Here is a 14,518-nt window from a genome sequence, read left to right as displayed (position 1 = left end):
GCTGCATGACGCGACAGCGAGACACACCAAAGCCTTCTGTCACACCTGTCACAACGTCAACAAGCACCGCCGCCTCGCGCGGCTTGGCAAATGAAATGTTCCCCTTTCTCTTTCTTTCTCTCTCTCTCTCTCTCTCTCATTTGCTCACACGCAGATTGTACAATTAATCAATTAATGTAATTCATCTCTTTACATCTATTATGCACATATATGAAATATATTATACTATTACCTTTTACGTGAGCAAATAAATTGATTATTATATCGTCGGGCAGGGGCCACGCGAGCGTTCTAACGCTCTCCTCGGCCCAAACCCCCTCTCATTCCTCGTCGGCGTATAAACAATGTGTACGTACGTATGTATGTATACATGTGTGTGTGTGTGTGTGTGTGTATAGATGTTTAGACAAAGTACGTACTCTCGTGTACCTATGAGTATGTGTCAAGCGCGTGCGCGAGTGTGTAAATATGTGTGTGTATACGTGCGTGCGCTCGTGTGTGTTTAATCTCCAGCGGCTCTAATTACGTCCTGTCTCCTCTCCCATCTCTCTGCCCTCTCCCTTCCCCCATCCCTCTTTCGCTTTTTTTTTTCTCTCTAACGAAGTAAAACTATCCGAAACCGTGTCATCTTTAACTTCTGTCGCGTTCTTATTGTGGATCCTCATCCTTGGTATCCTTCTCGTGTTCCGCGGTTCCTGCCTCGTCAACTCGGCTCCTGTTAACACCCCCTCCCCCTCGACGACGGAATGCTCTCGACGTGACTACGCCAGCCAATCGCGACGATACGAGCAAACACGTCGAGAGCTTTCTTGCGTCTCCTGGTGCTCCTCTTTCTCTTTTTTTACTTCTCTTTTATTTATTTTTGCAAGTATCAATTCGCGATGTATATATATATATATATATATATATATACGGTAAAAAGGAAATAATACGTAGCGCGCCGTAATTGATGAAAGAAAGCCGAAAAAGAAATGAACAAGATGAACCACGATTGATACTCGCACTCCGAACGAGCCAGCTTGAATCCTCGTGCTTTACGGCTGAATTTTATACGAGATTGAATTTCATCTTTTTATGGGTTCCGCGGTTCCTGCCTCGTCATCTCGGCTCCTGTTAACACCCCCTCCCCCTCGACGACGGAATGCTCTCGACGTGACTACGCCAGCCAATCGCGACGATACGAGCAAACACGTCGAGAGCTTTCTTGCGTCTCCTGGTGCTCCTCTTTCTCTTTTTTTACTTCTCTTTTATTTATTTTTGCAAGTATCAATTCGCGATGTATATATATATATATATATATATATATACGGTAAAAAGGAAATAATACGTAGCGCGCCGTAATTGATGAAAGAAAGCCGAAAAAGAAATGAACAAGATGAACCACGATTGATACTCGCACTCCGAACGAGCCAGCTTGAATCCTCGTGCTTTACGGCTGAATTTTATACGAGATTGAATTTCATCTTTTTATGACGATAATATAGATACTCTTTTACGCCGATAATTAACGTACGGCGTCAAGTAGAGGAACGTTAATTCATATCTTTTCGAGAGCCTGTTGCTTTTTCAACGTCGTAAATAATAATTAATCGCATATCTCGCGCTTAATTAAGTTGTTTTATATTAATGCAATAAAAATTAATTATCGTGTGAATTACTCGATCGAAATAAAATGGCTTTTATCAAAAATGTATACGAGAATCTTCCACCTTCAAAAGAAATATTGATATTAATATCGAGCCATACAATCCATTATTAACATATCAACAGACTAGAAACGATCATTGCGATTATTTATGCACGACATGATTATTTGTTCAACAATTATATAAATCGTCGTCGACACGATCGGTTCTCGATTTTATTTTTTTTTAATCGTGAGACGCTCGCAAGACTTTCGTTGGGGCGAGCTCTGTTCTCGAGAATAACGGAGGACCGGGAGAAAAGGCAACAATGATTCTTCGATCGAATTCGTGCCGACACGTGGGCGAGCTGGCTCGTGGCCGAAACCGCTTTTTGGCACGCTGGCGAACCCTATCGCTTTTATCCGACCTATTCATCTGATCTATTCGATCGTCGTATTATCCCACCGACGCCGCACTTATATCGTCTCTTGTTACACAAGCCGACCAAGTAGTTCAAACGGGGACCGACCGCGTTTAAAAATTGGCAGTTGTTCGCATGGTTGTGGCTCAATTTATGTTTGCTCATCTCTCGTGACTTTCGGCCCCTCTCGTCCCCTGATCTTCGGACGTGCGCGCGTTTTACGGCGAAGGGGGACGAGCGCCCAAACGCGAGCGACGACCCGTTCCAGAGATCGTCATTAATCAATGACATTAATTATGGGACAAGCCGACGAGCGGATATGCTTCGCGAAAATTATTTTGCCAATCAATTATTCCCGGTAGTCGTGCCGTTCTCGTTAGCTGCTTGAATGCTGTCCGGGCCACTCGATACGTCGGAATAATCGATCAATTGGATAATTTGCTTCGATAATTGACCGCCCGTGTAAATTACTCGAATCGCGTCGATAACGGCATATCGATATCCGTATCAAGTGGCGATCATTATTCGAGAGAAGAACGCCGATGATACCATGGAAAAATGGATCGACAGATCGATCGAGATGCAATGTTCCAGACTGTCATCTCATCGACCGACCATAGATCCGCGTGATTAAATTTCCGGATATTTTGTAGCAAAAGTACGTAATTTTGGAAATATTTGAGACACGTTGAAATATGAAAGGTATTAAATTTGCAGGATATATAAATAAGAAAGTTTGCAGAAAAATCTGTAAAATCCTGCGAGAGGGATGAGAATTTCTCCGAAAAAACTTTCTTTAAAGCGCATAGAGATTCTCCTTCGCTATGTCAACGCGAACGCGTGCGTGAAAATGTTTCCGCGCGTGTACACCACGAAATGCGTCGAAAGATGCACGCGCGTGTCCATACGTTTATATATAAGTATATCGCGTGAGTGACGTTGATACCGGTATATGTATGGTATATGGTATATGTATGTGTGTATATATGTATGTACGCCAAACGCGCGTGTGTAATGTATTATATATATATATGTAAGTATAGATGTAAATGCGTGTGAAATCGGTACCTCGGTGTACCACGCATCTCCTCGCGCGCTGTAAACGTCTTCTTATATAAAATCGGCAGTTCGGGCAGTTCGACGTCTCGCCGCACGACTCTAGCCTTACGTATGAAACCAGATTTACAAAAATACGGTGCGCGTGTTTTTCGCGTATTTGGCACTTTTTCACCTCTCTCTCTCTCTCTCTTTCTCTCTCTTCCTTTCGTCCAAACTCTCGCTTGTTCTGTCTCTCTTTCTCTCTCTCTCTCTCTCTCTCTCTCTCTCTCTCTCTCTCTCTCTCTTTCGCACCCACTTTCGCACCCATTCTCTCTCTATCCTTCCTTTTGACGTTCTGTCTTCCCTTACTTCCTCCGTTTTCCTCTCCAACACACACATACATACGCATACACACACGCATCCACATGCGCGCTCTATCTCACTTTATCTCACTCTGTCACGAAAGCTCCTTTACTCTCGTGTACCATGCGGTCGCACGCCCTTATCTTATCTCCATCCCGAAGGGTGATCGGACCAAAGTTCAACCGATCTACCCTCTTCGAAGAGGGTACAGTATCCCATTTCACGGATTTACCCGGCGAAATTTCATTCGTTCGTGATCCGCTCGTCGCAGTGCTTGATCCTCTCACTTGCGTGTCCATCTTCTTGGTGTCATCCGTCCGGGACCACGTATCTTTGGCACCAGCGTGAGTTCGAGAGAGGGTCCTCTTCCACGTCGACGCGAAAATCGGCAGTTTCGATTATGGGCGGCCGCGGGGAACGACGGCAACGACGACGACGACGACGACGACAACGACGGCGGCAGCGGCGGCGGCGACGTCGACGACGGCGACGGTGATGACGTGGACGACGCCGTCGTCGGCGATTAGGCGGCCGACACTGTGGACGCGGCACGTGGCCGCGCGGGATCGTCGACTAGTCCTCCTCGGGGCCCATGTTCATCAGCATCATCTTCTTCTTAGCAATCTTACTATATTTGATGTCGATCGGCTTCGTCGTATCGTAGAGGCTCGGCGCTTGCAAGATAATCAACGCCGTGCCAAAAACGCAGGCCAGCGTGAAGATCCAAAGGAAGATCCGGTCGAGCACCATCGCGACGTACTTCCAATCCTCCTCCACCTGGAAGCAATCCAAAAAGAACGTACATACATAATTAGTTATTCATCTTGAGATTTAAGTTACAATACTAATTTAAAATCGCATTTGTCAAGAACAATCATCCTTAAAAATTCAAAAAATTTTATGAAACTTTGGTAATATATAAGAAGTATATTGACTGTACTTTAGTTTACTCTTCAAATTCAGTCTGTATAGGCAAAATCAAGCTTAAACATAATTTTTCATCTTTATTTTATTATTCGGAAATAAAAAGAGATATAAAAAATTGGAGAAAAAAATTACTTTTTTTAGTGTTTGTAATATAAATTATTAATTGTTTCAAAAAATAATTATTTATAAATCATTGTGTATTGTGTGTTAATAATTGTTTAAACAATTGATAATTCTGTTAAAAATTCTAAGGTTATTAAAAAAAGTAATTTTTCTCAATAAAATTTATATATATGTACTTCTAAATATATTTTAATATCTACATACTTTAATGATTCTTACGTTCTATAGAGATTTTAATTATAAACTATTTTATCTTCTACCATACAATATTACTCTTAGCTTCAACTGACTTGAGTAAAAATTAAATCATGCGTTTTTCCTTATCATTGATTCAACAACAGACTCATCTACGGTCTGCATCAAAACAGATGCATCTCGTATGCAGAAATGTTCTGTGTGTCGCATATGGATCTCATAAAGACACGAGAGACTTTAGATCGAGAGTCTCTCGCGCATGTTTAGTATCAACAACTTGCCGGGCGTATCCGTTATCCAACTTGCAGGGCATTTGGTATACGACGAGCTATAAGATGAGTTTCTATCTTACGTGATCCGCTGAAGCATCTTCGACATACTGCGTCAGCTTTTCGCATAGAGAAAGAGAGAGAAAAACGCGAAAAAGAAAGAGAGAAGGACGATCGATCCGTCGTACTAACGGTGTATTGACTTCTATACAGATTCTCACTGGGACAAGGGAGGAACCAGGAAGATACGATAAAACAGTCACCCAATACTTTTATGATACTTTCACAAGGACAATGCACCAGGCCGTTACTTTGCTACTACTCCGATCACCATTTCCCTCGTATCTCCTTCCCGCTCTGGCTCGTCTTGAGATCCGTCAAAGAAACATCTTTGCTCTGAGAGCATTTTCGGTACGTGATCTCTAAGACCGATGTCAGAAAGCGAGTAAACCCTCCTTCACTCTCCCCCCATCCCTTTACTAATGCGCGGAAAAACAACCATGCATCTTTGTGTAATTAAAGCAACTAAAAACAATTAATAAAAATTTAATAATATAATACAAAGTTTGATAAAATATATATATATATTTAATTAAAAATGCCGTAAACACGCAATATAAAATATAAAATTAATTATTAAAGATAATAATTAATAAATATAAATTGGAATATTTGATTAAAAACTAAGATTCAATGCCGATTTTTGCGTTTAATGTTTAATCCAACGATTTCGTGTTGCAATCGAGTTATTCGAAACTCTTTTAATCTGACAGAGTATTGACAGTATCTCTCATTTTACATTTCATACATAAAAGATTCTTTCGATCTTTTTTGTAATCTTATATATATATATTTCGCGTATACTATTAAAAAAGTATAATTCCATGCAAGATGGGGCGGCATTATGCGGTTCTATAAAATCGAGTTGTAGCCAAAACTTGGCTACAACAACGGGATTGGCTGCCGCATCATCCTCCATCCTTTACTACATAAAAATGGATTTGCATATTTTGTATATATGTATACTTTGAAACGTATATATCGTATGTATGTTATTACATGGTATACATAAGGCGATAAGCATACAATGTGCATTTGCTATGGATAAATCCACATTGTTCCATATACGGTGTATTTAATATAAATACGCTTCAAAGATCATTTTTAATGTAATTAAATAAATGTAAAATAAAAATATAATTATTATAAATATACAAATTTCTTTTTTCTTCTCGGAATAGAAAAATGCATGATTCACACACACATCCTGTAATAGTTTAAATGTAATTTAAAAAAATTATATTTAAGTTTGCTAAAGAATGTCGTATAGATATTTGTAGCGCAGACGTGAAACAAGATTAAATGTAATACAATTTTTTTTTTAAATAAATTACAGAGATTTCAGATTTACTTAAATTTTTACATCAAATTATTCGACTCTTTCCTTAATAATTTTAATTTTGCAATATGATACTTTTTGAGCACTCGGTATGTACACACTTGCCGCAAAACGGGCGCATTTGGCAATGAACGGCACTTTGCCGCAATGCGTTATCCGCCGTACTTTGCGCAAATAAGTTATGCACGCGACATTGGAGGGAGGAAGACGAGGGGGTCAAGGAATGGTCTTAAGTAAAGCTTCATCGAACTTGGTTTTCCATGGCACCAAGATATCCGAAGACATGCCCTGGCAAATAAATCCGGAAATCAACACATATCCGGAATCACAAGATTTCGATTTAACTAAAGACCGCTACGCGAGCTACTCCCTCGTGAAAGTTGGACGCACAGTATCATTCTTCGTACAATTTGGCGTCGATTTTTATCAGAGAGAATATCGAGATGTTAAAATAATTTTTTCAAATAAAGCTTCGAAAGCAAATAAGTAACGGAATATCATATTTCTATCGTTTAATTTTTTTTTTTTTAAATAGACTGTAATAAAAAGCTTTAAATTATATACCTTTGCGCCCAAAAAACTGCGCGTGGCTCTTTTGCCTTTTTATTTGAAGTTTACTTGATATTTCTTTCGTTTAATTTTTTTTTTTTTTAAATAGACTGTAATAAAAAGCTTCAATTTAAGATTAAGTTATTAAAATACTGCAGTTGAAAAGTTGTAAGAAGATAATCTTTTCTGACATTTTCGCTGAGAGAAGAAGTTTATTCACGAGAAATAATTAAATACCCGCTTTTCGAGAATTCTGAATAACTTTATATGAATCATAAGCCAGATATTCTCCAGTCGACGCTTTCATTCTGAATGTCTGAAATGTGAAACGTTTCGTATGTGCGTTGGTCAATCTGCATACAAAGATGTCTCTTTTTTATTGCTTGAGAGAATAGTACGGTAATGCGAGGGAAACAATATGGAAAGAAATCTTTTCATTTGTTTAACATCCGCTTTCGCAATATTTTCAGCGCCGTTATTTCATGGCCGTTGCTACGGATTATGTCTATCGTCGAGATCCGACGGAGTTGATGCTTCTTCGATTTTACGAAGGAGATTTCCAAATCTCTCGTGTATACGCGTTTGAGTCGGGTCGCGGTGTATCTTAGATACGCTATAAAATCCGAAATATCGCACGAAACTGATCGCGAGATTCGTCTAAAATATGAGAATTCAGGTCAAGCTATATAAAATTGAGCTATATCAAATGACATATAGAGCAATTTGGATATTTGGTATAATACGGCGCTACAATGCATCATTATAAAAACGGAAGTCATTTTGAAAGTTTTACATTGCGTTTAAATCTCGAAACCTGCATACACGATTCAAAATATGCCAAAAGTCGATACCAGAAAATAAATTAAATTTGAAACTGCATGTAAATCTAACATCATTTCAGACGCAATAAATAAATAAATGAATATTCTATTCTAATATACGTATTACTCTTTCTATGATGAAAGTGCTTCTTAATGAAAGCCAATAATCCTTCTTTTACAGTACTACGGAACCGAATAGTGAGAGATTCATTGCGTTGCGTGCAAAATCTGAAAGGCAGTTACGTATGATACACGTGGCATTATTGTCATCCGCGTACCGTATATGACACAATATATTACGATCAGAAACTATTTCGTTGTCATCTCGCCCCGACATGCTGCGCAATAATAAAACGTGCAACAATCCTTTCTCTTGATAGCATTAAACTTTGTGATATATAAATCATCGTTTTTTTGTTTCGTATAAAACGGAGTGGCCTCACCTGTGTATGTTCAACCGTTACAAAACAGTCGATGTTTTGCAAACTGCTACTTTCAGTGGTTTTACAAACTCGTAACGAGAGAATCAATTGTTGGGAAAAATTATATAAATCAAATAATCTCAATTCCGTTCGCGCTCTTTTACACACACACACACACACACACACACACACACACACACAATTTAATTAAAAAAAACCTAAAATGTTCTTTCGGATATCATTTTGAAAATCTACACGAAATGTTTCTTTCTGATTAGAAAATTCTGGCAAAATAATAAATTAGATACTATACGGTAGATGAAAAAAAAAATTGTAAAAAATTTATTATTAAATAAAGTATTATAGTAATATCAAAAGTATGCTGTCTTGCAAAGAGATTCTTCTACAAAGAATCTGATAATACTAAAAATATAGTTAAATATTTATGTTAACTATATGGTATTTAAAGCATATTGCGATATTTATAAAGCAAATTTGTTAATTCTAATAAACTTTTATACCACGAATAAACATTTTTTCTCTGTCGCATAAAGTTTAAAAGTTACATAAATAAGTGGGCGTTTGGTTTTAAGATCAGACGTCATAGCTATAAAAGACGATAGGGAATGAATGGAGTGTATTTTACGATTCATGTGTCTTGGGACAACGAATATATCCACAAAGTTTTATTCCATTAATGACTTTTGATTGGCGGGTATTTCTCGTAAGCAGCTTATTTTTAAAGAAACGAGATTCTACAAAACAAGAAGTAATGATCGAAGATGCGGAGATATTTTTCTCGAATTATTCTCGATTTAAAGATTATCATTGTGGATTGCTTTCGACAAACAAATACTTGCATCTCGATGCAATCATCTTAAATCGTCGATAAAAATCGAAGATGAAATCCGCGGTGATAACAAGCATATAAAAATATCACTTCTAGCGTTAATTTCTCCCGTCAATATAAAAATAATAATAATACTCACGCTCTCGAATTTGTCCTTGTTCTTGGCGTGCTGAGCGATGAAGCGAGCGTCGTCGATAGTCTTCTCGATCTCGCGTACCAACGGCTTCTCGAAGGTGGGGCTGACGTCCTCGTTAGCATATCCGGGGCTAGCCGGCCCGAAGAGATCGTCGTCCGCCCCCGGCAGTGGCAGCGAGGGTAGGGGCTCCTCGAAGCAAGGTGCGACGGTGCCGACGGCGCCGAGGTCGTACCTCGTAGCCGGCGGTGGCAGACCGTGCGGCGGTACCTCGTACTCTCCGCTGAACCTCTTGCCGTAGTACGTATCGTACTTATCAGTCTCTGGTACATGGAACACATCGGTGAGGATGCCCTCGGGCGGCTTGCCGTTTGCCGCCTCGACATCGTCCTCGTCGTCGTCGTCATCGTCGTCGTCCTCGTCGTCGGCGCCGTCGTCGTCGGCGTCATCGTCCGCGCCACGACCGGCGCCGTTTCTACCCTCGTCCTCGTCGTCGTCGTCTTCCTTCTTCGGCCGCTGAATGAGGAGAAACCGCGGCAGCACCTGGATGAACACCACCCGCACCCAGTTGGACATGCGGTGGGTCACGGGCGAGCGAAAGTTGACGTTCAGCACGGCTATCGTGACGACCACCGACAGCGTCACCAGCACCATCGTGAAGAGCAGGTACTTGCCCAGAAGCGGCACCGTCAACGACGTGGGCGGTATTATCTCGGCCAGCAGCAGGAAAAACACCGTCAACGATAGTAATATCGAGATCGACAGCGAGACCTTCTCGCCGCTGTCGCTCGGCAGGTAGAACACCAACACCGACAGGAAGGATATGCCCACGCACGGTATTATCAGATTCACCGTGTAGAAGAGGGTCTTGCGGCGCAGGGTGATGTTGAACACGATGTCGGGGTAGGGCTCCTCGCAGCATATGTAGAACGCCTCGTTCCTCACGGCAGGCACTTTTATGATGTCCCACTCGACGGAGATATAATAATCGGTCAGGTCGATCCCGACATCGATTTTATTCGAATCCTCGGTCTGTAGAAGATGCCGCAGGTCGACCTGCAAACATGACGGAGAAACCGAACGTGAGTCGAATGAGAACTGGACAAAATTTGGCGGAAAATTTTTGTCAGATGCATAAGGTATTTATCTGTGTGATCTTTTGGCCAAGTAGAAAATGCAATCGTAAAAACTATCACCTGTGGTATAGAGTCGTGATAAATTTTTTTTACCCAATCTCGGTTGGCTAATTATCGTAATTCTGTAGATAAATAATTTTAAATGTTTCAATATTATGCGATTGTAGAATATTGTGCTGTTTGTGAATTTTCAAAGAAAATATTTTCCGCAACATTTCAATACTGAGGTTTCGTACCTTTCACGCTTCGTTTAATGTTGGCATAATGAAATGCATATCTCGCATGCAAATACGCATAAATATTTTATCTTAAAACACGCGCATTTTGCCACGACATATGTATACATATTATTGACACAAATTTATATTTTACATCAGCAAATATTTAATACAATGTGAATATTTAGCATTGCGTAAAACCAGCGTTGTATGTAATAGCAGTAACATACTGTGCATGTGTGTATGTATGTGTTTATACACCAACTAAAAATTACATTAATAATAAAAGCTGAAGTTGTTAAAGAATATGTACAGTATGTATTAGTATAATAAAAAACCGAAATTTTTTAATTCTTTCATAAATATGTTCTCTAGCATTTGTTATATTCTCAGAATATTCCAAACAATATACATAATATATTAGTAATTGTAAAAAGAAAAACATTTCTGTAACTAGAATGGTTATAACTCTCAAAAAAAATTGTAAAGTAAAATGGTGTGTGAGAGAGAGTGTTAATTTTATTTCGTATTTTTAATTAATACTTAATTAATAATGTATATTAAAATAAAAATTTCCTTCATTTATATGTATATATAAAATTTTGTAAAAAGAAATGATGATAAAATAGTACAAGAACAATATTTTTAATTAATTATTTTGCTTGTAAGAACTACGTAAAGTAACCTGAGCTAAAGCATCGTTAAATCTTTCAAGTTGTTATTTTTTAATAAATATGTATAAATACGCATGCTATCATATATATGGACAGAAAGAATTATAAAGACATAGAAAGGTGCTGATTTATAATCTTCTAAACATACTATCTTAATCTGAGGCATCTTCCTTTTGCGATAGAATGATAATCCGTCTCAAGATCTGTAATCTAACTCATCTTCAGAATAAATCCCCGACTTTCGAATCACGATCGTCTCGGCGATCTCAGAAGTTCGATTCAAAACTGCAATAGCTAAATCCAAATTGTTATGTTCGTTCCGCCTGCTATTCTAATCCTCAATTGCTCCACATCCGATGCGGTACATAATCAAAACACGCTGACGAGAGATAAATCAGCAGATATAGCCGAGAAGGGTACTTGGAGTGTCCAAAGATTATTATCTTAGTGCGCTGTCTAATCGGTGCTCAGGATAATCCGCATCACGGAAGTAGTTTTCTGACAAAGCAAGTGTGTATCTGTGCGACGTACTCCATATGTAAGCACGTTGGTGCATAAATATTTATCAAAATTGAAAGTCTCTTAGACGACACAAAGTGTAGTCTTTCGTAAACTGAAGTTGAGTTGTCTCATCTATTAATGCGACGAGTAACGTTTAAATTACTATAGACGAATAAATTAATTACTTTTAATAAAGAAAACGCGCGCGTATATTGTCTCAGGAATATAAACCCCCTCACACCAACAAATTACATTGTTCCGAAATATTTCGTATATACGAAATACCCGAGATACACGTACATATAAAAGCGAGAATACAGTTCTGCGCCATTCACAGCAGAAGAAGACAATAACCAGAATCGTCATTGTGTGCTTTAAACTGCTGCGCCTTGAAATTTATGGACTGCACGACTTCTATTCGAAGACATTTCTGATACAGCTTTCGCGCGATAAATAACATCACGTGGCCTACACGTTGACTTTCACGGTATGGTTTGGATATATACTCGCAAAACAATAATCAACTTCCAAAGCAATATATATACATGATATCCTGTTTCATATAAAAATATTAGAAGCTAAATTAAGAATGCCATTTATTTTAACATCAAGACATAAACAATTTTGAAATTATAAACAAATAAAAATTTAAAAATATTATAAATATATAAAAATAAATTAAAACATACAACTTTTTATAGATACAAATAATGGCCCTTTCATTTAATTTCATGTAAATATCTTATTCTATCGAAATATTGATTTGAGATTTTAGTTGCTTGCATATTTAATGTTGAAAATTATAAAGTTGCAAAAAGAGACATTGTTCTTAAAATAAAATGAAATTTGATTTTAATTTCGCCAAGAAATACATATAACTAATATCCTGTATATATGTATCTGTGTTGTGGGGGTTTTCTCGATCAGCTACGAGTCGCCGAAATCCATTTTATCCCTCGCCACAATCGATTTTCTAGGTACACTATTGTTTAAAAGAGGGAGAAAGAGCAGAGAGAGAGAGACATGAAAAGGAAAGAGGAAAGAAGGAAGAAAGGAAGAAGAACGGAAGAAGCGAACGGAAGAAATTGGATACCTCTAATGGCTGTGCTGGATAAATTCTGGCTATCTCAAAGCCTGCAGACCATGGAATCGGAATAAAGTTGAGAGCCAAATCTCGCGACCGCCATTGGAGTTACCGGCTGATCCTTCCTGGACCACTTTCGAGATCTATCGATAGTTCGATGAACGATCGTTGCTCATTCACCATGCCTTTCTCGTGCATTTTCTCACTGCGCTGCTTGCCTTTTATTCGAATTCGTTTCCTGATTTTTCAATTTCGTCCTCACGAATCAAGAAGTTTTCCTTTTTAATTTGAATTATAGAAGAATTTTACATAACGATCTATTCCAATTCATTCTAACGTTATTTCAATTTCTTTGAAATAAAAATAAAAGTAATTATCGTGTCATTATATTTATAAGCATTATAATAATTAATAAATATAGCTTCCTCCTCTCTCTATGAAAAAAAAATTCTATTAAATATTTTCTATCTCTATATCTCTAAAAAAGTTCTCAAATCTTTTTAATGTTTTGAATCTAACAGTAAAATTTGTATTGTTCCATAAACGTATGTCTATTTGTTACGTTGATTTTTATTGACATCTATATGCGACGATTAAACAGTCCGCAAATATTGCGATCAGTTTTTGTATGAATTAACCTTCGCTGTTGAATACAAGCGCCGTTCTATCTTCGTATCATCCCCCGATGTCTTTTTCGCGATGGAAAATATATTCGATGCAGCCGGGAGACATGCCGCTGGGGGAAATCGAAATCGAAACACGGAAACGGAAGTTATCCACCGCGTGGGTGGATATGAAGTTGATCACTGGCGGTCCTGTGTTTTCGAAGTGGCTAGCACGGGCGAGCTTCTATGTCGAAATGGCTTACCCCCGCAGACGCGGGATTTATATCCGCAACTGTACAGCGGTAAAACTCTCACAGACAGGCGGATTTGTCAGTGACGGATATATCCGTCGATCGAACGATGGGTAGGGCTTACTCCCGTCGGATTGCGCGTGAGAGAGAATGCGATCGACAGGACAAACAGGCGCCTCGCGAGTTGTAATCGCCAAAAATCGTGACGTTTCATTGACGCGATCAATGCTTCTCGCGTTGAAATTAGAACACGCGGTGAAATTCCATAGGGAATTCCATCGCGAAACGTATCTCTAATAAAATACGCAAATTGGAAAAAATAACATTATTTTGTACCGACTAAAAATAATCTAGCAGTATTTCGACAAAATAATGACCAATTGATAGTTTAAGAGACAAAACATTGCAATTTTTAAGTATTCAATTTGCCATACTATTTCCAATTAATTTGTCGTATAAAGTTATCCGGTAGATCATAGCTTCTTTTTTTTTTTTCTTTAGAGTATAATGACCAGAACGTAAATCGAGATATAAGCTTGGCTAATTTACGAATAAAGTTAGCCAACGCCGAGAAGAAACCTATTCTAGATATTTCTTACAGATATTCTTTAGATGCTCACATCTAAATTTTTCAATAATAGTTGATTGTTTTAGTTGCAAATTATTTTTTGCCTCAATTCTTCAAAATTGCAAAAAATGTGAATAAATATAACAACTTAAATATCATTTTTAGATTAATCCAGTTAATTTTGAATTTATACACGTTTCCATCTTAATGTCCGCGATTTATAATAATACGTTTGTTATAACAGAAATATCCGATACTTCTCTTCCATTTACAAATTTTCAAAATAGATAAAATATGTTATTATTATTATTATTTATTTTTATTTTTAGATAAAATATACATAAAA

General features: G+C 38.1%; 1 protein-coding gene across 2 annotated transcripts in view; it reads right to left on the bottom strand.

Moving 5' to 3' along the window:
* Nucleotides 1-1,531: 1,531 nt before the first annotated feature.
* Nucleotides 1,532-14,518, bottom strand: part of LOC115235346 (acetylcholine receptor subunit alpha-like 1) — a 74,569-nt gene continuing 61,582 nt past the window's right edge. For both annotated transcript variants that reach the window (XM_029807052.1, XM_029807051.1), the window contains 2 exons: nucleotides 9,142-10,191; nucleotides 1,532-4,224 (listed from right to left, as the gene is read on the bottom strand). In XM_029807052.1, the coding sequence (XP_029662912.1) occupies nucleotides 4,021-4,224; nucleotides 9,142-10,191 (1,254 nt within the window). In that variant the 3' untranslated portion in view covers nucleotides 1,532-4,020. The remainder of the gene's footprint in view (nucleotides 4,225-9,141; nucleotides 10,192-14,518) is intronic.

The sequence above is a fragment of the Formica exsecta genome, unplaced genomic scaffold (genome assembly GCF_003651465.1).
Source record: "Formica exsecta isolate Colony F162 unplaced genomic scaffold, ASM365146v1 scaffold218, whole genome shotgun sequence".
Taxonomy (NCBI): Eukaryota; Metazoa; Arthropoda; class Insecta; order Hymenoptera; family Formicidae; genus Formica; species Formica exsecta.
The sequence above is the reverse complement of the archived record's forward strand: the minus strand, read 5'-3'. Positions and strand labels throughout refer to the sequence as shown.